General features: G+C 41.0%; 3 protein-coding genes and 1 long non-coding RNA gene across 7 annotated transcripts in view; 2 read left to right on the top strand and 2 right to left on the bottom strand.

The window, feature by feature from the left end:
- LIMS2 (LIM zinc finger domain containing 2) overlaps window positions 1-13,968 on the bottom strand; it is a 44,200-nt gene extending 30,232 nt beyond the window's left edge. For 2 of the 4 annotated variants that reach the window (XM_020787480.3, XM_072995768.2), the window contains exon 1: window positions 7,292-8,078. In XM_020787480.3, coding sequence (XP_020643139.3) covers window positions 7,292-7,422 — 131 coding nt within the window. In that variant the 5' untranslated portion in view covers window positions 7,423-8,078. Of the gene's footprint in view, window positions 1-7,291; window positions 8,079-9,801; window positions 9,942-13,950 lie in introns of those variants that run through there. The other 2 variants (XM_020787483.3, XM_020787481.3) reach the window with 2 other exon arrangements.
- Window positions 3,835-5,295, top strand: LOC144587876 (uncharacterized). Its single transcript, XR_013543066.1, has 2 exons — window positions 3,835-4,005; window positions 4,893-5,295. It is a non-coding gene; the product is annotated as an uncharacterized LOC144587876 (long non-coding RNA).
- On the top strand, window positions 13,949-15,750 carry SFT2D3 (SFT2 domain containing 3). The gene has a single exon (XM_020787485.3). It carries the CDS (start codon window positions 13,993-13,995, stop codon window positions 14,638-14,640), a length of 648 nt encoding a protein of 215 aa, XP_020643144.2. The 5' UTR covers window positions 13,949-13,992; the 3' UTR covers window positions 14,641-15,750.
- Window positions 15,751-20,238: 4,488 nt separating this feature from the next.
- WDR33 (WD repeat domain 33) overlaps window positions 20,239-21,712 on the bottom strand; it is a 77,773-nt gene continuing 76,299 nt past the window's right edge. The window contains exon 22 of the mRNA XM_020787496.3: window positions 20,239-20,874. Within this exon, the coding sequence (XP_020643155.1) occupies window positions 20,648-20,874 (227 nt within the window). The 3' untranslated portion in view covers window positions 20,239-20,647. The remainder of the gene's footprint in view (window positions 20,875-21,712) is intronic.

Genomic DNA, 21,712 nt, shown 5'->3' on the forward strand with positions numbered 1-21,712 from the left:
TACCCCCTGGGAAAGCCTGAAGGCACCAATCGGGGTGGCGGGGGACCCCCAGGAGGTCTCCGATGGCGGCGGGGGAGCTCTGGGAGATCTCCTGGGGGTCTCATTGCAGTGGCGGAAAAGGGCGGGAAATTTTAAATTGCTCCCTTGCCGCCGCGATCATACCCTCAGGAGGCCTCCGGAGACCTCCGAAGGTGCTGATCGCGGTGCTGGGGGATGCCAGGAGGTCTCCGAAGGTGGTGGGAGACCCTCGGGAGGTTTCCCAGGGCTTCTCCGCCGCCATCGGAGACCTCCCCGGGGTCACCCACTGCCGTGATCGGCCCCCCAGGAGCTGGGGATCCAATCACGGTGGCGGGGGACCCCCAGGAGGTCTCCAGTCATGATGGGAAAGCCTTGAGAGACCTCCCTGGGGACCCCTGCCACCATCGGGGACCTCCTGGGGGTCCCTTTTCCTAACCGTTGGGGTGAAAGAGCAGCCTCTTTGCCACCAACGGTTTGAATGGAACGAAAAAAAGGCAGGGAAAATTTGAATTTCCCACCCTTTTCCCCTGCCTTTTTTCATTTGTAGGTCGAGGCTCCGTTCGAAAGTCAATGCAGATTTCTGCGAACGGAGCCGTTTGTAAGTCAAAATGTTCATAGGTAGGGACGTTCGTAAGTCGAGGTTCCATTGTAATAATAATTTTGGTGACCCTTTTCAGGGTTTTCTAGGTTGATAGTACTCAGAAGCAGTTTGCCATTCTTTCTTCTAGGGGCGTGGGGAACTGAACTCTCAACTTCTGGCTCCACAGCCAGATACCTAAGCCACTGAGCTACTGTATTTATACAAGGAGATACAGTAGGGGGAAAAAACCCAAGAAATCATCAGTAGAAGCTTGGCAGGCTGGCTTTTCTCTATTTTGGGAAGAGAATGGTATTTTACATTATAGTGTGTCAATTATTGCAAGATCTGGCTTATGACTCATAGAGGATGGTTATATTCTTTTTTTATAAATGTGGCTAAGGCACCTTCTACTAAGACTTTTTGGCTTAACTATCTTCTACTTTCTTTGAATGATGTTCCTGAATAAAGGAAGACATTACAGCATGTGTTTGAGTCCTGTATAAGACTTTTTCTGCCCCCAAATGGGATAGGATTTATATAAGGACACCCAAAAGACTTTTCTAACATGCCATTAAATATCTGACTTCCATACAAATTGCAACTCTTCTTTGATGAGAAATGCTAGCGGCATGGATTTACCTGGAAACTTCCTCACCTCTAATTTCTACTTCTTGCAGAAGTCCGGGATGAGGTGGACATGGTCTATCTTTAACCTGACAATACTGCCCTGATACAAATCTATGGCATGGCTATCTTGGGATTTCTGCTCATAGTTCTTGTGACTGCACCTCAGAGAGGACATTTTAGAACTGAAAATGTACAGAAAAGAGCAACTACAGTACTCAAGTGGCTGAAACATCGCCCCACGAAGAAAGTTTATGACATCTGCAGCCAAAACAAGAAGAAGTCTGGTGATGTAAACACTAAAAGGTTTTATTGGCATAAGCTTTCGTTGACAGTAGCCTGTATTTTCTATAACCCATTTCTTCTGCCTGGAAAAAATGCCTTAGCCTAGAAAAAATGTGAGTAAGGGAGACAGGGTAGATGCATATAAAGTTATGCATAGTGTGAAGAGAGTGAAGAGAAAGAGATTCTTCTGCCCCTCCTGTACTGGAAGCTGGATTCATCCATTGAAGGAGACTCAAGACAGATAAAAGAAATTACTTTGTCCAGTGTAGTCAAACTCTGGAAATTACTAACACAAGTAGCAGTGATGGCTGATTACTTACTTACTTACTTTTTTGTTTGTTTAATTTGTATCTCGCTCCCATTAGCGTTGAGGCACTACTCTGGGCAGTTACAACACATATAAATAGAAAGCAAAACCAGATAAAAACATTAAAAGCAACAACAATAACCCTAAAAACAGATGGCACCAACTAATCATATAAACCCAGAGTGGACTGAGGAAAAGCAGGGGGGAAGAAGGGGGGAAGTGGGGGGGGGTCAGCTACAGTCAGTGTGGAAAACAGCCCTGAAACGCAACTTCTTTTTAATTGCCTCCTAAATGTCAACAGGAAAGAGGCTAGACAGAGATCCTCCAGCAGCTGGTTTCATAAAGTTGAAGTCACTGTGAAGAAAGCCCTATCTTTTGCAGAGGATTTTATGTGCCTCCCTCAGGGTGGCCACCTGGAGGAGCCTCGACTGGGATGATCTCATGGGTTGGGCAGATGACATTAAGGAAAGACACATTGACAACTAACATAGGCCCAAACCGTGGAGGGCTTTGTATGGGAGTGTCAGAACCTTGAACCTGATACAGAATGCAATGGGCAAATTTACTTGTACCCACCCCCAGTCTGGCTGCAGCATTCTGGGCCCACTTAAGTCTCCAGATTAGGCTCAAGGGAAGCCCCATGAAAAGATTTAAAAGGTGAGTAGGCAGATCCATGAAGGATAAGACTATCCTCCTAACTGCTGGTCATAAAGACTGATTACATATTGCCTCCAGGTACAGAAAAGTAGTTTTTCTCTACATTCCAGTCACTGGAGAACAGGGTTGGGGAGCCATCCACCCACTGTACTCATGCCCTGCATGCCTCCCACGGACAGGCATTTGGCCACTGTGTGAACAGAATAATGGGCATGATCGGCTGTTGGTCTTGTCCATCATGGTTTTTATCATGATGATCTTAAATAAAATAAAACATTTTTACTGAAGCCTGCAGATACTGTCAATTGTATATTTGATTGCAATAATACTGCCTAGAAATGACAGGTATTTTATGTACTTTAATGACAGTTTTTCTGAAGACCTTTGTTACTATGAAAGATTTTGTAAGAGTAATCGTCCTATCACAGCTCTATTTGTAAAAAATGAACACAGACATCAGGATAAGATAGACTTCATTACAAATAACACAAGAGCATATTGCTCAGCATAAGCCACTATTATTAACTGTGATGTCCCCTATATTTTGGGCACTTTGACACAGCATTATTCTCCTAAGAATGCTGTATTTCAAATTCTCAACTGCCCGGGAAATCCTAATGGCAGTTCAGCTGAAAGCAAATGGAACACAAGGGACAATGGATGACCAGCTGAATATGCATGAACTCTCTCTAAAGAAAACAAATTTTTATCTGTTGGAAAATCTGGATTATTACTCTAGATTAAAAATGAAAGAATTTAAAACAGTAATTTTTATTTCTTCATGATAAAATGCTTTTGCAGAGAGGGAAGACACCTATTCATCTATATTGGGGTGGGTCCCCAGATATAATTGAACATCTCCCGTCAATGCCAGCACAGATAATGCTGAGGGATGTTGGGAGATGTTTTTCAACAATATCTGGAAGGCCAGAAGCTAATTGATGAGCTGTATCAGCATTAAGTGTAATTGATTTAGCATTAACTGTACTACTGTGTAAAACATTTCTGCCTTTGTCATGCACAAACCAAGATTCAGAAACAGTTGTCCTTAATACTGTATTTCAGTACTCTGTGGTTCTGAATACTTGTGCTCATATTCTAGGTTGAGAGAGAATTAAGTAATGAACCTACCATTTTGAAAAACCATGACAGTTGTGGGTATGGATACATTAGCAGCAGGGAGCAAGCTAGTGCTGACCACTTGAGAATGATTGGGCTTGATTAGAATGATCTCATCAAGCTTGACCATTTTCAATGGAAATGGCTCCTGCCAATATGGTGAAGTGGCTTAATAAACGAACCACTTCAAGATATTGGAAAACTAATCACTGTCCTCATTTGGCAGAGGGCAGGGGAAGTGAAAAAAAATCTTTTTGACTTTACATAGATTATTGTTGATTTTCTGCATCAGTTATTTAAAAAAATTAAAATCTTTTCTTTGACTTCTCTTTAAAGGGCTGGTAGAGAAACCTTATGCAGCCAAAGTCACTACTGTAGATTTGACGTCAGGCAGTTTCTTAATGGGCCCTTTAAGGTACGTCTAAAATATTTATTTTTTAAAAAATATAACTGCTGTAGCACATAAGCAATAGTCTACATATAGTCAGGGAAGTGATTAATTTACCAATATCCCGAAGCCTATTAAGCCATTTCAAAATATTGACAAACTGAAAAAGGAAAATGATCATATATATTGGAACTGATCAAAATCAGAGCGATCTCACCAGCATCAGAAAAGTAGAAACCCCTTTACAGGGGCCAGAAAGGTGGGAACAGGAACACGGGGTGGGGGGAGCTGGTGCATTCTAGCAAAGACTTTGCCTGGTTGCTGTTTTTAAGAGACGCTGTTTTTAAGAGCCTTTCTGTTTCCCTTCTATGAACAAGTCTGAGACTGTAAAAGTCTTATGTGGATCACATAAATATGTATTGTACATAGGTCAAGCTGGCAGAAGCTATTATGCCTAGTACTTAATGGTAATGTTTTGTTAAGCAAACAAGAAATTTCAAATGTACAGATTCTAGCTACTCTGCTCTTGTGTTTTTCATTCCAGCTTTCTGACCTTTGTAGTTAGAGTTCACTTCCCTTTCTTTCCTGTTATTGTACACTGTAGTATGTTCTCTTCTGTTCTGTTCAACATTTCCTCCCTAAATGCTTCTCTTTTAATTCTTTAGAGAGGCTGAATTTCCCACAGTGTTGTGCTCTGCCCCACTCTTTCCTGAACTTCCTCTTTTGGGGAATCATTGATTTGTCTGCTGGTGAACTTTGTTTAGAAGGTTCTCATAAGTGGTCAAGAATGCACTTTTAATTCTACTGAGATACTGGTCAGAACTGTGATGCCCCATGTGCTCAAACCATATGCTCTCCTTCACCTCTAAAGCAGTTTGAAAACAACGGCTGTTCACTTTTCTTTCCCACCATAGATCAGTTATTGTGCTATCATACTTTGATACACTGAGGCTATCAAAATTTGCTGACATCTCAAGAAGACAAGACACACTGGAAAATATAATAATGTTGGGAGAAGTGGACAGCAATAGGAAAACAGGAAAACTAAAAATGATATGGACTGAATAAAGGAGATAGATACACCCTTTATTTGCAGAATCTGAGCATGGCTGTTAATGATATTTAACTTCATTAAGTTGGAAGGGATTTGATGTCATGTAACAGCAACACAGAAGGGGACGACAGAGGATGAGCTGGTTGGACAGTGTCATTGAAGCTACCAACATGAATTTGACCCAACGGCAGTGGAAGACAGGAGGGCCTGGCATGCTCTGGTCCATGGGGTCACGAAGAGTCGGACACGACTAAACAACTAAACAACAACAACAACAACAACAACAGCAACACACTTTCTTTTTTCTTATGCATCATTCCCTTCTATGATATTTCACTAAACAATTTTAATGCCTTTGCACAATTAAAACTAGTAAGTCACCTGCACCTATTCCTTGAGAAGTCTGACCTAGCCATAGTGGCACATGGCTTTGTTCTATCCTGGCTGGACTACTGTAATGCTCTTTACATGTGGATGCATTTGAAAAGTGTTTGGAAACTTCAGCAGATCCGAAATCTTGTAGCCAGATTATTAACTGGGACCAGTTAAAAGGATCACATAACCTCCCTGTTACAGCAGCTCTACTAGCTGCCGATCCATTTCCAGGACCAATTCAAAGTACAGTACTGTACTAGTTTTAACCTAAAAAGCTCTAAATAGCTTCGGCCCAAACTATCTCAAGGAATACATCTTTATGAGCCTGCTCAGCTGTTAAGATCATTGAAGAGGCCTTTCTCTCTGTCTCACCACCCTCAAAGGTATGCTTGGGGGAACATGGCAGAGGGCTTCTCTATTATTGTTCGTAGACTGAAATTCCCACCCACTGGAGGCTAAACTGGTCTCATTTTTGCTGTCTTCCGCAATCAGAGGGAAATCTTTTTCTTCAGGCAAATCTTCCCCAATAGGCTGTATGAGGGAGGTTTTTGATGTTGATTTTGTTTACCATTTTAGTGTGGCATTTGTTTGATTCTTTTAAAAATCTATACAGTATACTGTTTTTAGCTTTTAAAATATAAATAGTTTGAATAAATAAATAAATAGTGTCTTCTACGGCATTATTTTCCTCTTTTACTGACATTTCTCTACATCCACATCGCTAGTCATGTAGCAGTTACACAAAGTAATGGTTTCTGGTTTTCCCACAGGGTCTTGAGACACTCCAAAGATTAATACATTTTGATGTATTTCTTACAGCATAAACTTTCATGGATCAAGTCATTTAATCATGTGCACCATTAAGGCTCACGCCAGAACTTATTCATTAATCTTTAAGATGTTACAGAAATCTTTGGTTTCTTTGGCTAACATTGCCGCTACTCTGGTTTTTCTACTAGACCACTGTGGCAAGTTTCAGTAATTTGTAGGTAATTCAGTAATTCTACAAATGTAGAGCTTCCACTGGCTCCTTAAGAACATTACTTTAAAAAAAACGAACAAAACCAAATCTCAAATGTTGCTGCCCGAACTCCCTGATAAATCCCGTCACTGCTCATGCGTAGTGCATATTAGTGTAAAATAAATAGTTCTGTGTTAGTTGGAGTGAATAATAACAAGAAACTTTCTAACACTGAGCATGGCAACCTGTGAATCTTTGGAGCAGCAATCTATTAAAAAAAGATATCTGGCTGGAAGTTTAGGAAAATTATCATTTCTTTCCATTATTCTAGATATGCACAATTCATGACTCAGTACAAAGAGTAAGAATAAAACTATAAACTGGCAGAATAAAAAGAAAATCATAACTTGCCAAGTTATTCATAATACAGTACAATAAATTTCCTTTAGGTGGGGAAAAGTTTTTGTTGCACATGTTAACTGTAGTTCAAAAACTATGTAACAACTCCATGGTGATTTATACAACTTTCTAGCTTTTGTTTACATGGTATTTACAACACTGCCTTTTCAGTCAGTGCAGCCTCACCAAACAAAGTAAAGATTTTCCTGGTTGCTTTCCTGTCATTGTTCAGAACTGATAATATCAGGACCAAATACACCTTTTGTTCAAATGAAGAGTAAAATTCAAACCTGACAGTTCCAGCTGGTCTTAGGTTCAATTTGAAACAAAATCAAAGGCATCATTTCAACAACCTGCAATTATCTTCAATTACTCTAAAAAATATTGAGGAAGTGGACTTCTCCACAAAAGCTCACATTACAATATAGCAGTTAATCTTTAAGGTGCCACGTTTTTGTCTTCTTTGTTTGTTTTTCTTTTGTTTTTGCCTTAAATTCTTAAAAAAAGGTATCCAAATAACCTACCCGAATATCCCAGCTCCTCTCTCTCTCCCATCATTCAACAGCGACATTGTGCCACTCAGACGATCTTGCCGGCGCTGATATAGTTTGGAAGAGTCTAGCCCCTGAAGTCTCACACCAGCCGTGTAACTCATGATAACTGATGCATAATCCACACTTAAGTTTGTAGAAATCTGTGTTTTTTTCCTAGAATACTGTTCTCCTAAATGCTAATCTGAACAAAGTTCATCTTTCTCATACAGCATCTTCTGTTCCTTAACTATTCAAACAGCTTGCTTGTTTTCTTCAAAGCTCCCATTTATAACAATATGAGTTTGGCATTAATGTAGTTTCTTCAGTTATTTGACCAAAACTGAATCTTGTTGTTGTTGTTTAGTCATTAAGTTGTGTCCGACTCTTAGTGACCCCATGGACCAGAGCACGCTAGGCACTCCTGTCTTCCACTGCCTCCCAGAGTTTGTTCAAATCTTATTCTTAGTTCAATTCATTAACTAAAATTACGACAGCAAACTAAAAAAGCATTATAGGGTGCAAAACAGTAACAATAACAACCCAACACACCACATTTCCTTACTGATATATTTCAGGAAATTCAGAATATAAAAGAAGCCAAAATACTGCTGAAATAGACTCCTTAGAATTAATCCTGTCTGATGACTTGCTTCACAGTTTTGAACCACAATGTTCTTTATGTCACTTAGGAAAACAATTGCTGGGAAACAGAAGTCTGGCTTTGAAACGCACTCCAAAGTCACATGTTGTCACAATACCAGAAAGCTGAGAAAATAAACATACTTTACATTCCTTTCCTTACCCCACTGACTCTGGGAGTCAGAAGGGTTACAGACAGGCTGTTTCTTTATACAATTCCTTATTCCACGCCCATTTTAGAGAAAGCACCAAATTAAACAAACTTAGGTAGTGATTCTAACATTTATATTGTTTGCATATTCCTGACCCCTACCCTCTTCTCTTCCGAATATTCTCTTTCTACACTGGTTTCTGTCTTATGATATTCTAAAGCAATATGTACTTATGAATTACTCTTATTTATACAAGTGTATAAGAACATTTAAACTAAAGCATATAACAAGAGCTGGAAATCCAGCAATGAATACTCTAGAAGTTCTACAATGAAGATTATAGAAAATTAGTGTATTTAAATGAGAAGTGCAAAAACAAACAAAAACAAAAAACAGCAGAAGCTGTTTATATAGAATCACTGTGATATACAGTCACGGTGCATATGTAAGTACAGCAGAAGTATTAGTAAATCAGCATACGTAATTCAAACTAAGGACAGTGCAATTAGAAGTATGATAAATCAGAAAGGCCATTACTGGACATTAGACATTACTGCTTGAGTTTGTTTCCTGAACAGTTTTATATGTAACACATAATGTAATATGGATTCTGTGGAAAACTTGTAACTTGCTCCATCACTTCTATCTAGTTATATCTCATTGATGAATTTGGTTGATGTGGTCTACTTAAATGCGGCCATTCCAAGCCATTCTGCTGTTACAGGTGGCTTTGAGAATCTGAAGTGCTATTAAAATAACAGTATTAAAAGTTTTTAATTCAAGTTGTTCTCAAGTGTGTCCAACACATCTCCGTGTCTTCTGTGTGAATTTTTACTATACATGGACTGTTCTGGCTCATTCCAATCCTTTATTTTACCCCTACAGGCTCTCACGTGGAAATTCATTCTGTAAGGGCATAGATATGTAAACTCTGTTACTGGTGCACACATTCAGGAACAAGACGTTTTTGGCTTTCAATATTTAATCCACAGATTTAAGCAAATAATCTGGAGTGTTCATTTCAGTTGTAGTGGGGCTTCAGCATCTTAAGGTCTCATATAGGCTGTCACAGACAGAGCAAGACAGACTCCAAACCTACTGCCAGCAGTCCAGTGCCACTTGCCTGTCTGTCCCACAAAGCCACACTTTTCCATGGCTTGAAACACTTCGCTATTTATTTGGTCTTCCTTGCCTTCCCCCCGCACCCTTTTCCCAAAACTTGGGTGGATCGCCACGGCCCCGCCCTTTGATAGATAACAACGTTGAAGACGACACCCTCCCGTCCCACCCCACGGAAGAAAAAAACACCTCCTCTTACTGAAATCAAACGGAAAGCCCCGTTCTTAAAAACGCTCGCTTGCCCCCTCCTGCCGAAATCTAAGTCCTGAAGGACCGAAACTATGCCGCGGAGCACTGAAAAAAGCGAGGCTTTGCGTTTGATTTCGGAAAGCTTGGAATTAGGGATGCGAGGGCTTCCCTTTGCTTCCCCGCCGGCCTCGGATAGCGCTCTTCCCCCCTCCCCGGGCGCCACTGGTATTACTGGGCGACGGCGGGCTCCCAGGTCGGAGCTGAGGAAGGGGTTCCGCTCCCCGACAGGGTCCGCCGCCTGCCGGCTCCTCCGGTCACCGCCGGCCCAGGCAACGGAAGCCCTCGCTGCTGAATTCCAAGCAAGACCCCAGACTGCGGCCTCGCGGTTCCCCCTTTTTCTACCTGCCCGTCATGGCGACGGTTGGCCTCCACTGAGGCGGCGGTTGGGTCAGGGGGCGAGATTCGAGCTGTTTCGTAGGAGGCGGCGAGGAGACCGACCCGCCAGGGCCCTACAGCAGTTCTGTCCCGGGCTCAGGCAGCGCCCCGCCAGCCTGGCTCTCGCTTCTCCGCCGCCCTGTGTCAGCGGCAGTATGTGCGGGCCGTCCCTATAGCTCCAGACGGGGAGCTTGGAGCTGCCTCCTCCCGCCCCTCGGCCCTGCACATACTTTTCCTAGAAAGGGAATGAAATAATAAATAATGAAATAGCGAAGGCGGGCCTGGCGCTGTGGGACTTCGTGGGCTTGAGGAGGACGCGGCCTTGCAGAGCGGCTATGGAGTAGGGAAGGGATTGTGATCTGCTCTGCTTTCTAGAGTTCGATGAAGCCCGGATCAGGGGTATCTCTTTTTCTGGGCGGCTATAATAAGTGTGTGGAACTTCACCGATATTCCGTAACAAGAATATAATCCCGTTCGATTTTTCTGCCTGTGTATCACACATTGAAAGGACCTTTTTGAAGGGACTATAAATGTTTTTCAAGTACTGTACTGTAACATTTGTTTTGGCATTTACTTGTACTAGAAATCTATAGGGCACTTTGGTGAGAACTTTTGCCCTCATCCCTCTGAATTCTGCAGTGGCAGTCCTGTAAGCCAAACGGTGATTTTTATACTTATTGATGTTTGTTTTATCTATTACTCACATGGTTTCACTTGATTTTATCATTGTTGATAGTCATGTGTGCCACTCTTTGGGAGAAAGGATATAAAATCTGAACGAAATACCTCCCAAATATTAAAACTGAACAAAGTACTTCCAAAATAGTAAATATTGTATACCAAGTGCCAGAACTTTCTATCCACATCTTTTTCCAAAGTGTAATACTTTCACCATAAAGGGAAAAGGTGCCTCTTCCTCATAGTGGTAAGCATCTGCTAATGCAAGCATCCTTTGACTCTTGAACACTGAGAAGAAAAACATTCTCCCTACCCAATAATTTGTTTTACAGCTGATAATTCTGCTGTTTTTACTAATCCATATTTAAAGCAGCAATCAGGAGTACATTTGGTAACAGCAGACACTGATATTCTAGATGTAAGTAATAATAGCTCACTCTTCCTCTTAACGGGGCTACATTACAACATTATAATACAATCATGTAATACAATAGTCTTTTAAAATTTCAGACAGATTCTAGAAACACTTAACAAAGAATGTTCCAATCAATGTTTTTAAACCAAGAACAAAAATAGACAGCAGTTAAGCGAGATATTACAAGGTAAATGAAAATTTAAACAGTTGAATTTATTTTTAGGTAAGTTTTCATACTGGAGCTCTTACTTTGAGCACTGAGAAACAATCACTATTTATTAAGACATTCTTAGATGCTTTGTTATTAACCACAATTGAAGAATTTTAGTGTCAGAGTTTCTGAAACTTGGTAGGTTTTAAAGTTTGTACAAATTACTTTTTGGCCACTCCATGCTGGCTTAACGATTCTGGGAGCTGTGGTTGAAAAAGGAACATTTATAAACTCTGACGGAAGGTTATTACGATTTCCCATAATTCTTTTAAAAATACTGTATAGAATCATTTCATTCAGTGATTTATTATATTTCAAGACAAGGAGCGGCATTTCTGTTGAACATCTGTCTATATCTGCAACACCTTCTCCAGAACAAAAAGGAGCATAAATCTTCCACCTTCCCTAGAGAAGAGCATGTTTAGTATGCAGAAGATCCTGGATTCAACCCTGAGTGATTGATTAAGGAAGGATTCCAGAAGAGTGAAATGCTTGAAACTGGAGAGACTACTAACGTGCACAAAGGCAAGATGATTTGACTCAGTATGAGGCAGCTCCACACACTCATTCACGGAGTAGAGAGACAGTAGAGTGAAATGCTAACTGAGCAGATGACGGTTCTGAAACCAAGCATCTAATTATTACAGTCTTAGGAAAAAGTGCTTATTAACAGGCATTGCTGTGGCAACATTTGTTTAAGATTGGCAAAAATATAGGGTGGTTCAGTGTCTTAATTGGGACAGTAAGGAAATGATTTCCTTAAGAACCCCCTTTTCTTCTCCTTGGCAGTGACAGATGTCGCTGAGCAACTGAAAAAATGTAGAATTTGGCATTTGTATCAATGAGCAGCAGGGCAACTAGCTAGAAATTATAGTATGAAAGACATCAGTTCATATGCTTTTGATGTTCAAGCCTTTTTCCATTTAATTAATACTAATATGCAAGTTGTCAAGTAGGATAAAACAGAATGAAGCAGACAGTTGAGTAGGGAGAGGAAGAACTATAAGAAATAACTACAGCTGTAAGCTATACTGAGGCAGTTCAATCCTCCACTGTTTCTCCAGAGATAAAAAAGGGTTGCCATAAGTTAGAACTGACTTGATGGGCCATGATTATTATTTATACCCAGTGTGGTATAGTGGATAGACTGATGGACTAGGAGTCAAGATGCAAGTGTCTGAATCCCAGCTCAGCCATAAAAATTCACTGGGGTGTGTGGAACTCGTAAAACTGCTCCCTTAAATGTCTCCCTTATCTTGAAAACCCCATTAGGGTCACTATAAGTTGGTTCTGATTTGTAGGCACATAACACACCCGTATTATCTATATATTTATTGTTCACCACAAATACTTATGATTCTATTGAATTTCTTCTGAAATAAATGCAAAAAAAGCACAGTTGTGCCTTTCAGTCAGAATCCATGTAGACAGTTTCAACATTCCCAGTGACATTTTACATTTACACACATACACACACGTTAATTTTTAAACATTTCAGAAGGCACTGAGTTGCATAAAAGACAACCCAAATCAAGACTTCTGCATGCATTTGAGGACTGGGTTATATATAAGTAGATCATTCTTTATTGCAAACAAATCCGTAGCATTTACAAAAACTATATACTGTATATTAAATATCAAAATCTTGTACAATCTAGGTGGCTGTTCCATGCTTTATAGTGTGTGTGTGCGCGTGTGTGGCTGTTCCATGCTTTATGGTGCATGTGCGTGTGTATACACACACACGCACACACACACCATAAATACATGCACGCACGCACACGCACACACAAGCAGCTTCTTTGATCTTAAAAAAGTATTGTACAACCAACTCGTAAAAATGGCTTTGCAAATGGGCATTGTATGGTGCTAGGTATTCTTCCAATTTGGAATGTAAATATTAAAGACTAGAGATGAGCTAGAGGAGTAGAAGGTCTTTCTAGATTGGTGCACGAGACTACAGTTAGACTCGAGATATGTAAAAAATAAAACAATGGTTTTTTATGAAGAACAAATAACATTTGATAAAGCACAGTATCTGACCAAGATAAAATACAGTAAAGAGAAGGTACAAGCAGTATATAAAGACAAGATGCAAGACCTATTCAGAAGCGATTTAAAAGGATGACAAAAATGAGGCTGTCATCGTTTCAGCCCATTATGATAAGGCAAGATTGGCTAGAAAAGGCAATAATGCTGAAGTCGAGTACAACAGGGAGAGAGGAAGACCAACTGTGAGATGGATTGACTCCATAAAGGAAGCCACCCCCTTCAGTTTGCAAGAGCTGAACAGCGCTGTTGAGGACATGGCATTTTGGAGGTCACTTATTCACAGGGTCATTTATTCAGAGATGGCATTTAACAACAACGTATATTATTGCTTTTAATGAGATGAAACTGTGGGTAGCTTTATGCTAAGCATTTATTGGATAGAAAAAGCAAAGGAAGAAAAATCCTTGATGCTAATGAGGAAAAATCAGATATCGTAAAAATGTAGAAAGCCTGAACATTTGGGTAATAACAACCAACGGAAAGGACAGCTTGCTGCAGCTAATCATTCAAGGTAGAATAAATGCAAAAAGAAAGGCAGAAGGATGTATTGACTCAGAAACCCTGGAGGCTGGCATGTACGTACTGCAGCATCCCTGAAGCAGCCACATCCGAAGTCTGAGCAGCAGGGCTAGCATGCGATCCTCTCTCTGCTGAGAGAGAAAGGGAAGCGTTCTATATTCTCTAGGGAAAAAAGGCTTTATGGCGGACTCAAGAGTCGAACGCGTGAGGGGGCGGTTGCCACCTCTACAAAATACAGTACCTTCGTCGCTCTAGGCACCTTCCCAAGAACCTCTTCGGCAAAATGGCGGATCTGAACCGGCAACTACAGGAATACTTGGCGCAATCCAAAGGCGGTGCGAGCGGAGGTTCGGCAGTCCCGTCGGCACCTCAAAACTCCCTACGGGAAGAGGCGGAGAAGCCTCGTCCTGGCTGGGGGTCCTGGCTGGGTCGAATAAACCCTTTCCCCGCGGCGGAATCATGGCCGTGGGCCGCCGAACCGGAGCCAGACCCGTGGCTGCCGAGCGGCCTTTCCCGGTGGCAGCGGCTGACGGGGAGCGCGCTGTGCTTGGTGCTGGCCGCTCTCTGCTTCGGGCTCGCCACGCTCTACGGGTCGCTCCTGCTGCTTCGGAAGTTTGCGCTCCTTTGGTCCCTGGGTTCGGCCTTTGCCTTGGGCGCCGCCGGCTTCCTGCGCGGCCCCAGTCGCCTCTTAGGCGAGCCCGGCCGCCGCGGACTAGCCATCCTCTACTTAGGCTCGGTCGGCGGCACGCTGTACGCTGCACTTGGGCTCCGGAGCACCCTGCTCACCACCCTGGGGGCGGCGGTCCAGTTGGCAGCCGGTGCCGCCTATTTGCTATCCTCGGTGCCCGGCGGGACTACCGGACTGCGATACGTCGGCGGGCTTTTGGGAGGTTTGGTACGGCGTCAGGTGTCCAAAACTCTCCCGGTGTGAGGGCGGCTGTGGAGGCGAATCTGTTCTTGCAGTTGCGCCCAGATGGATCTCTGTGAGAAAGAGACCCGGGCCCTTCTTGATCAACGCTAGATCCGACTGCCCGGTTACGTTATTCCTGTGGGGAACTATGGCGTGGAGCGCTTCCATATTGGGACCTTTGAAGTTCCAGGAGACGAAACCCAAGGGAGCAGCTGAAAAGCTTTAGGATGATTGCCTGTTGCTATTGAGGAGGGCTACTTGAATTCAGCTATGTGGAAGCAAAAGGACGTTAAGACTTGCAAATCGAAGAATATGCCAATAGTTGGGGAGAGAGACAATTCCTTCCATGGTTGGACTCAAGATTTTTTTAGGAGGGGGGGTGAGGTGTGTGGCCTTTGATGCTGTCCCTCAACAGCAGGAAGTCGTAGCAAGAAAGAATGTTGTTTCTTTCTAGCGTTTTTGATCTGCTTTCCCAGGGATCTGCAGGAGCCTGGGTGGGCTCTTAACTTTCCCCCCTATTCCTGCATTTGAACAGCTATCCTCCTGAGGCTGCCTGGCAGTTTTCCCAATCTCACGAAAGAATCCACCTGGTCCGGTGCCCACTGCCTTACACTTGTCAAAGGATGCCGAGTGCTGATGCCAGGCCCATTCTTACTCTATATTTTAAACTTCTTCAAAATGGAAATGGACAAATCATCATTCATTGAGATTTCTTTAGCATTTTCAGGAGCAAAAACTAATCTGGTTTCTAACATTCTAAGCAATTGTGACTTCTATTCAGCAAAAGCGTTGTTACTTTATCAACTGATGTGTGGCCCACTTTCTGAAAACAGGCATTATAATAATATTTGTTTATCCGGAACAGACTTCTCAAGTTGTTTAAACTAACCTTTATCTAACACTTTCTATTCAAGCTTATGTTTTCTATCCCTGAAACTATTCAAAACTATATGGCTACTAAATTTCACCTCTGCCTGAATTCAATGACATGGACCATTGATACAGATCCTAATGCTGCCAAAATGATTTATGCTTTCGTTGTAATTTAGAGAAATCACAATATATGGAAAGATGTGCCTGAATAGATTATTGTTATAATTAAACTCCAGTGGTTCCTGGAATTGTTTCTCATTTGGCGTATCTGGAAGACTTCTGTGAAGGCTACGTATTGTCTAATGATCTGCTTCTTACTACTTTGCTGTAGCTTTACAGTTTTGAATGTGTTGTATGATAAAAGTAGAATCACTCACACATTATGTCAACATCCTGCTGCTACAAAAATCACCACAGGTTGTTCAATATTTTAGCAAGAATGCATTCATTTAATTCTGTGCATTCTCTATACCATTTATATAATGGATGGTTAGTTTCTTGGATGGCTGGGGGGTGCTTTTTCCATGAGCTTGTCTTTTAGTCGTGTCTGACACTTTGTGGCCCCATGGACCAGAGCATGCCAGGCCCTCCTGTCCTCCACTGCCTCCCGGAGTTTGGTCAAATTCATGTTGGTCGCTTCGATGGCACTGTCCAACCATCTCATTCTCTGTCGTCCCCTTCTCCTCTTGCCTTCACACTTTCCCAACATCAGGGTCTTTTCCAGGGAGTCTTCTCTTCTCTTGAGATGGCCAAAGTTTCAGCTTAAGGATCTGTCCTTCCAGTGAGCACTCAGGGTTGATTTCCTTCAAAATGGATAGGTTTGTTCTTGCAGTCCAGGGGACTCTCAAGAGTCTCCTTCAGCACCACAATTCAAAAGCATCAATTCTTTGGCAGTCCCTACCATTTTTGCCCTTTATCATATTTAATTTAGAGAAATCACAATATGTGGAAAGATTTGCCCGAATAGATTGTTATAATTAAACTCCAGTGGTATTATAATTGTTATAATTAAACTCCAAAAGGTTCCTTTAATATCTCCAATTTTCTTGAACAGATCTCTGGGTTTTCCCTCTCTATTTTTTTCCTCTATTTCTTTGCACTGTTATTTAAGAAGGCCCTCTTGTCTCTCCTTGCTATTCTTTGGAAATCTGCATTCAATTTTCTTTAACTTTCCCTATCTCCCTTGCATTTTGTTTCCCTTCTCCTCTCTGCTATTTCTAAGGCCTCATTGGACAGCCACTTTGCTTTCTTGCATTTCCTTTTCTTTGGGATGGTTTTTGTTGCTGTCTCCTGCACAATGTTACGAGCCTCCATCCATAGCTCTTCAGGCACTCTGTCCACCAAATTGAGTTCCTTAAATCTGTTCTTCACTTCCACTGTGTATTCATAAGAGATTTGGTTTTTTAGATTATACCTGACTAACCCAATTGTTTTTTCCTACTTTCTTCAGTTTAAGCTTGAATTTTGCTATAAGAAGCTGATGATCAGAGGTACAATCAGCTCCAGGTCTTGTTTTTGCTGACAGTATAGAGCTTCTCCATCTTTGGTTGCAGAGAATATAATCAATCTGATTTCGGCATTGCCCATTTGGTGATGTCCATGTGTTGTTGGAAAAGAGTGTGATGACCGGCTTGTTCTCTTGACAAAACTCTATTAGCCTTTCCCCTGCTTCGTTTTAAACTCCAAGGCCAAACTTACCTATTGTTCCCTTTTATCGTCCATAAGCTACTGGTGATAAATTTAGGGCAGGTGGAAACATTACACTTTTTACTGTTGATTAGTGTCCTGGGGATTCATACCAGTATTAAATGTAATTACATAAATCACTCTGTTAATTAATGAGTTTCTGCTTGCATTTGTGGTCATGGATCAATCATGCCACTTCGTGTGCACTCAGGAATGCAAATAGCAACTCTTTAATTAGTAGTAATTTGCTGCTCTAATTTGTGAATTAAGATATGTTGATATAAATCCCAAATAACATTCTGACTCCTGTTGCTGTTAAACAGTTAGTACCTCTTCTGACCCAAAATCTGGGAAGATTACTTTTTCAACTACAACTCCCAGAGTCCCCTCAGCCCCTGGATGGGCTGGCTAAGGGATTCTGGGTTTTCTACTATAAACCTAAGCTTTGTTTAAAAGTAGCCTTTGAAACACTCTTAGGTTTCTTTAAGTGTCATTAGTGAACTAAGCTGTTGAAATGGTTAGAGGTTTACAACCACATAGTTAACAAACTGGTTAGTTTGTAGTTAACAAACCACATAGTTAACAAACTGGCAGTTGTTGAAACATTTTGGCAGTTTAAGAGTAAGTACCTATAAATAACTGAGTTCAAAAGTACATAATTGACTGTAGCTTCTTGCTGAAAAAGCATGATGGACCAATACAGTGGTGGGCAAGTACCTATCAATGCAGTATGAAAAATGAAAAACTTGGAAGCAGCAGCCAAGTAGTTGTTTATGTATCTCAGTAGTTTGATCTTTTGAATAAAGAATTTACTGCAGATAAAGAGCCGTTCCTGTGCATGTTTATTGAAAAATAGAATCCAAGGATTCTGAGAACTGCACAAAATTCTGGCTTTAAACTATGGCATATTTGAATTTCAGTTGTCCAAGTCATGTTTTTTGCCATAATGAAATAAGAGGTGGCAAATAGTTTTGAATAAAAATGGTGCATTATACACTGGCTGGATAATTCAGTGGGTTGGAGCAATTGGCTATAAAGCCAGGGGTGAGAAGTTATATTCCCCACAGTGCCTCCCTGGAGAAGAGCAAGCCTGCGTAGCCATGGGCAAGCTGCACAGTACCAGAATGCCTGAAAAAAAGGGACTGGTAAACCCCGTCTGAATACTTTATACCTAGAAAACCCTAGAAAGGATTGCTAGTAGTTGGAATTCAGTTGATGGCATGTAATTATTAAAATATTGCATTATATAGCAGTTATCCTGTAGTCATTTAATTGGATTGTTTTATAAAGTCATTAGCTTAGTACCTGCAGAGTACAGTTGACTTGACAATGCAATCCTCTGCTCAGAAGTAAGGATTAAATTTAGAGGGTCTCCTTCTGAAGTATATGACAAACTACTTACGTTTTATGGACACTAGTTCTGAATTTTTGGCCAGAATCTTGACATTGCACTGTGCAATCTCTGACTTTCTGCTGTGGAAGCAGAAGATTGCCCCATTCCAGCAAACAAGTCTTAAGCTGGCGCAGTGAGACCTTGGATACTTCTTTCAACAAGAGCTGAAAAAGCACAACCATTCAGACAGTAAACCATTATCCAAGCAGTATGAGTAAACTGCATTCTGCTTTTTGTATTGCTATTACAGACAATAATCCAGATAACTGAAATGTGTTGTTATGTGCCTAAAATGCAACTTGGCATTGGAAAGAAACCAAACCAGTTTTTGAAATCTTGCTTGCCTTTCCCTTGGATCTTACTTGGAAATGAAATGTTTACAGAAGTAACTTGAACTAGAACTAAGTGTGTCATCCTGTAACAAAGATCTGAAAGCTATGCTGTAGTTTCATACTTTGTGTAGAACTGTATTTAAGATTGCTGCCAATAATTCTCATTTAACTATAACAATGAGGATGCAGATTTTCTTTTAGAATGAAGGAACAGGCATTTATCATCTCCTTATGTGGGAAATTGGTGCTACTTCTTCACTAACTCTATTAAAAACATTCAGGGATTTTAAATTTGGCAGATCTTTGTTTGAGAAACTTAACTAAATAATGTAGAGGGGGTTGAACTTTCTACTCTTATTAAGCAATCTATGTACAAAGGTTTAACTAAACACAACAAAGAAGATAAATCTTTGTGGAATGTTATTTGTTGGATGTTGCGGAGCAAGTTCTTTGTTCTAAAGGTAGATAGACCCCATCAAAGAAAAGTAGAGGAATATATATATATATTGAAATGTTAACCGTTTGGCTTCAAATGAACTTGTTCTAAGTCTCTAAGAGATGTATCATTTGTATTAAAAAAATGATTGATTAATTAGACTATACATCATTCTGATACAGAACGTGAAGCTTAGTGTTTCATATAGCAAATTATTTTTTAAAAAAATCAAATCTGTAGTTTGTACTGAATTGTACTGAGCCCTTCCTTTCTTCATGTGGACTGCTGAACTTTTGCCAGAGTACAAATGAGTTATTTTAAGTTGGTTTGTCAAAGTATTGCTTCAGAGACACTATTAAGGGCCATTTAAATCCAAGAGGCCAAAAATGTGTTTATCTCTAAGATAAAGGTTGTTGGGCAGTTTTTATTAGGGATCATGGATCTTCTTATAGTTAAATTGGAGTCTCTCACTGTTTTTGGTTCGCCATCCAAAGTGGTTGGAGGGCATCAGGCTGAGATGTTTATCTTGGTGAACCAGAATCATAGACAGTATTCTCATCAAAACTTAGATTAATAACTTTTGTATGTTCATGAGCTTCAAGTGGAAATCTTTATCATATTAGGCAAACTCAGTATACAGATTAGTGTACATTTTCGTGAAATACAAAGATGAAAGTACTCTAGTTGTTTAAACTTATGAAAAAAGGTGCTCCTGTCAGCTGTGTCAGGAATGATTTACAGCCACATAACCTCTCTGTGTAACTGATATTATGAGGCTTAAATGACTTGAGTAGTTAAGTGGTCACAGCAGTTGTGGTTGAGTGGAAGCTACCTAACAAGCATTTCAGAGGAAAACATTTTTTGCTAGTGAAAATGTATATACAAAATCACACACTCTGTTTTTAAGTTTCGGACAAATTGCATTCTGTATTCATACAAAAACAACGTAACTTTTTCCTGACAACTGTACATATAGAAACAAGTTCTGGACATGAACTGAAATCTGTGGAGGCGCTCCATTTCTCACAACACTAAAAAAAATCCAGCTTTTATTTTCAAATATCAGGAAGTTTGGAAGTGTCAAGGGACTGGGATGGGTAGGAGAATGAAACAAGGGTAGTTGTGATGGTATTACTAGCCGGCATTTAATCTTTGAAAAGACCTTTGTAGAAACTAATGCACGTTCATTGATCTCCATTTTAGAGTCCAGGTTTGTGAGACTGCAGAATTACTTTCTCAGTGATTCTGCAACAGATGTATTTAAATACTGTCCTAGAAAGACTGGGTCTTGCCCAGTCATAACCTCTTCTATCGACCCCTTCCGCCACCTCTAGAACTGCCTCGTCTTGACTGGCTTGAGTTCATGTTACTTCCTCTTCCCCAGCTACTCCCACTTCTCCCTCTGGAAGGATTACTGCCTCCTGGAGGTCCTCCAAAGGATTCTTCTCTACGATATCCATCGTGGTGCTCGCCATCCAAAGAGCTGGATCTTCCAGACTTTGACATTCTCTGTGAAGGCCCTGACTTTCCACGCCCTAAAATAAACAGAATGGAGGCAGAATTAAGAAAACGTGATGCAAAGTTTTTAAATCCATGGAACATAAAAATCAAAATATAGCATTTCAGCATTTTAATCTCCTTTGCTATAAAATAATTGACAGTCACAGATAAAAGAGATACTTTTGGATGTTGTCATTCCTCCTGTCAACAAAAACTGAAATAGACTGTTACAGATGATATTGGTAGGGACATTTTTTCTGATATCCCAGCATTGACCCTAACCCTCTTTTAAATCTAAGACATTTTGCTTTACTGACTGACCACTGCAGGGTAGGGTTGCTGCCTGCTGCTGTCCCTCCTAAGTTTAAAACAAACATTTCTCTCCAGCTGTACTGGTGTGTGTGTGTGGAATGCAACTTTTCCCCTCCCTTGAACACACATAGGGGATGAAATAACAAAGGCAAAGTTATCATAGATGGATCTGAGCTGCTAGCCAGCTTATTTCCAAATCCAGCTCAAGGTGCTTATTTTAACATATAAATGCCTAAATAGTGTGGGTCTGAAGAATACCTTCTCTCCTATGGGACAGGTATTAATATAAGTAAGGGAAGCCTGTGTCTGCTATTTCACTTATCCACAGGTTGCCACATGTCCTACAAATAAGGGTGCCCTCTGGTAGCCTTTTCCTGCCCCCTTGTATGTCGTATATGGGGTTCCTTTGCATCCATAGCTTCAGGCATCCACGGTAGATTGTGGAACTGATCTCCTTTGGATACAGAGGTCCTACTGTACTGCTGCCTTGGAAGGTTTGTGGGGTGGCCCCATGGCTCTGTGATAGCTTTCAGCTTAAGGCACTCCTCATGTCAGGTGTGC

The sequence above is a fragment of the Pogona vitticeps genome, chromosome 3 (assembly GCF_051106095.1).
Source record: "Pogona vitticeps strain Pit_001003342236 chromosome 3, PviZW2.1, whole genome shotgun sequence".
Lineage (NCBI taxonomy): Eukaryota > Metazoa > Chordata > Lepidosauria > Squamata > Agamidae > Pogona > Pogona vitticeps.

Excerpts from the sequence above, each read along its gene's own strand:
- SFT2D3 (XM_020787485.3), top strand. The coding sequence starts at position 13,993 with ATGGCGGATCTGAACCGGCAACTACAGGAATACTTGGCGCAATCCAAA.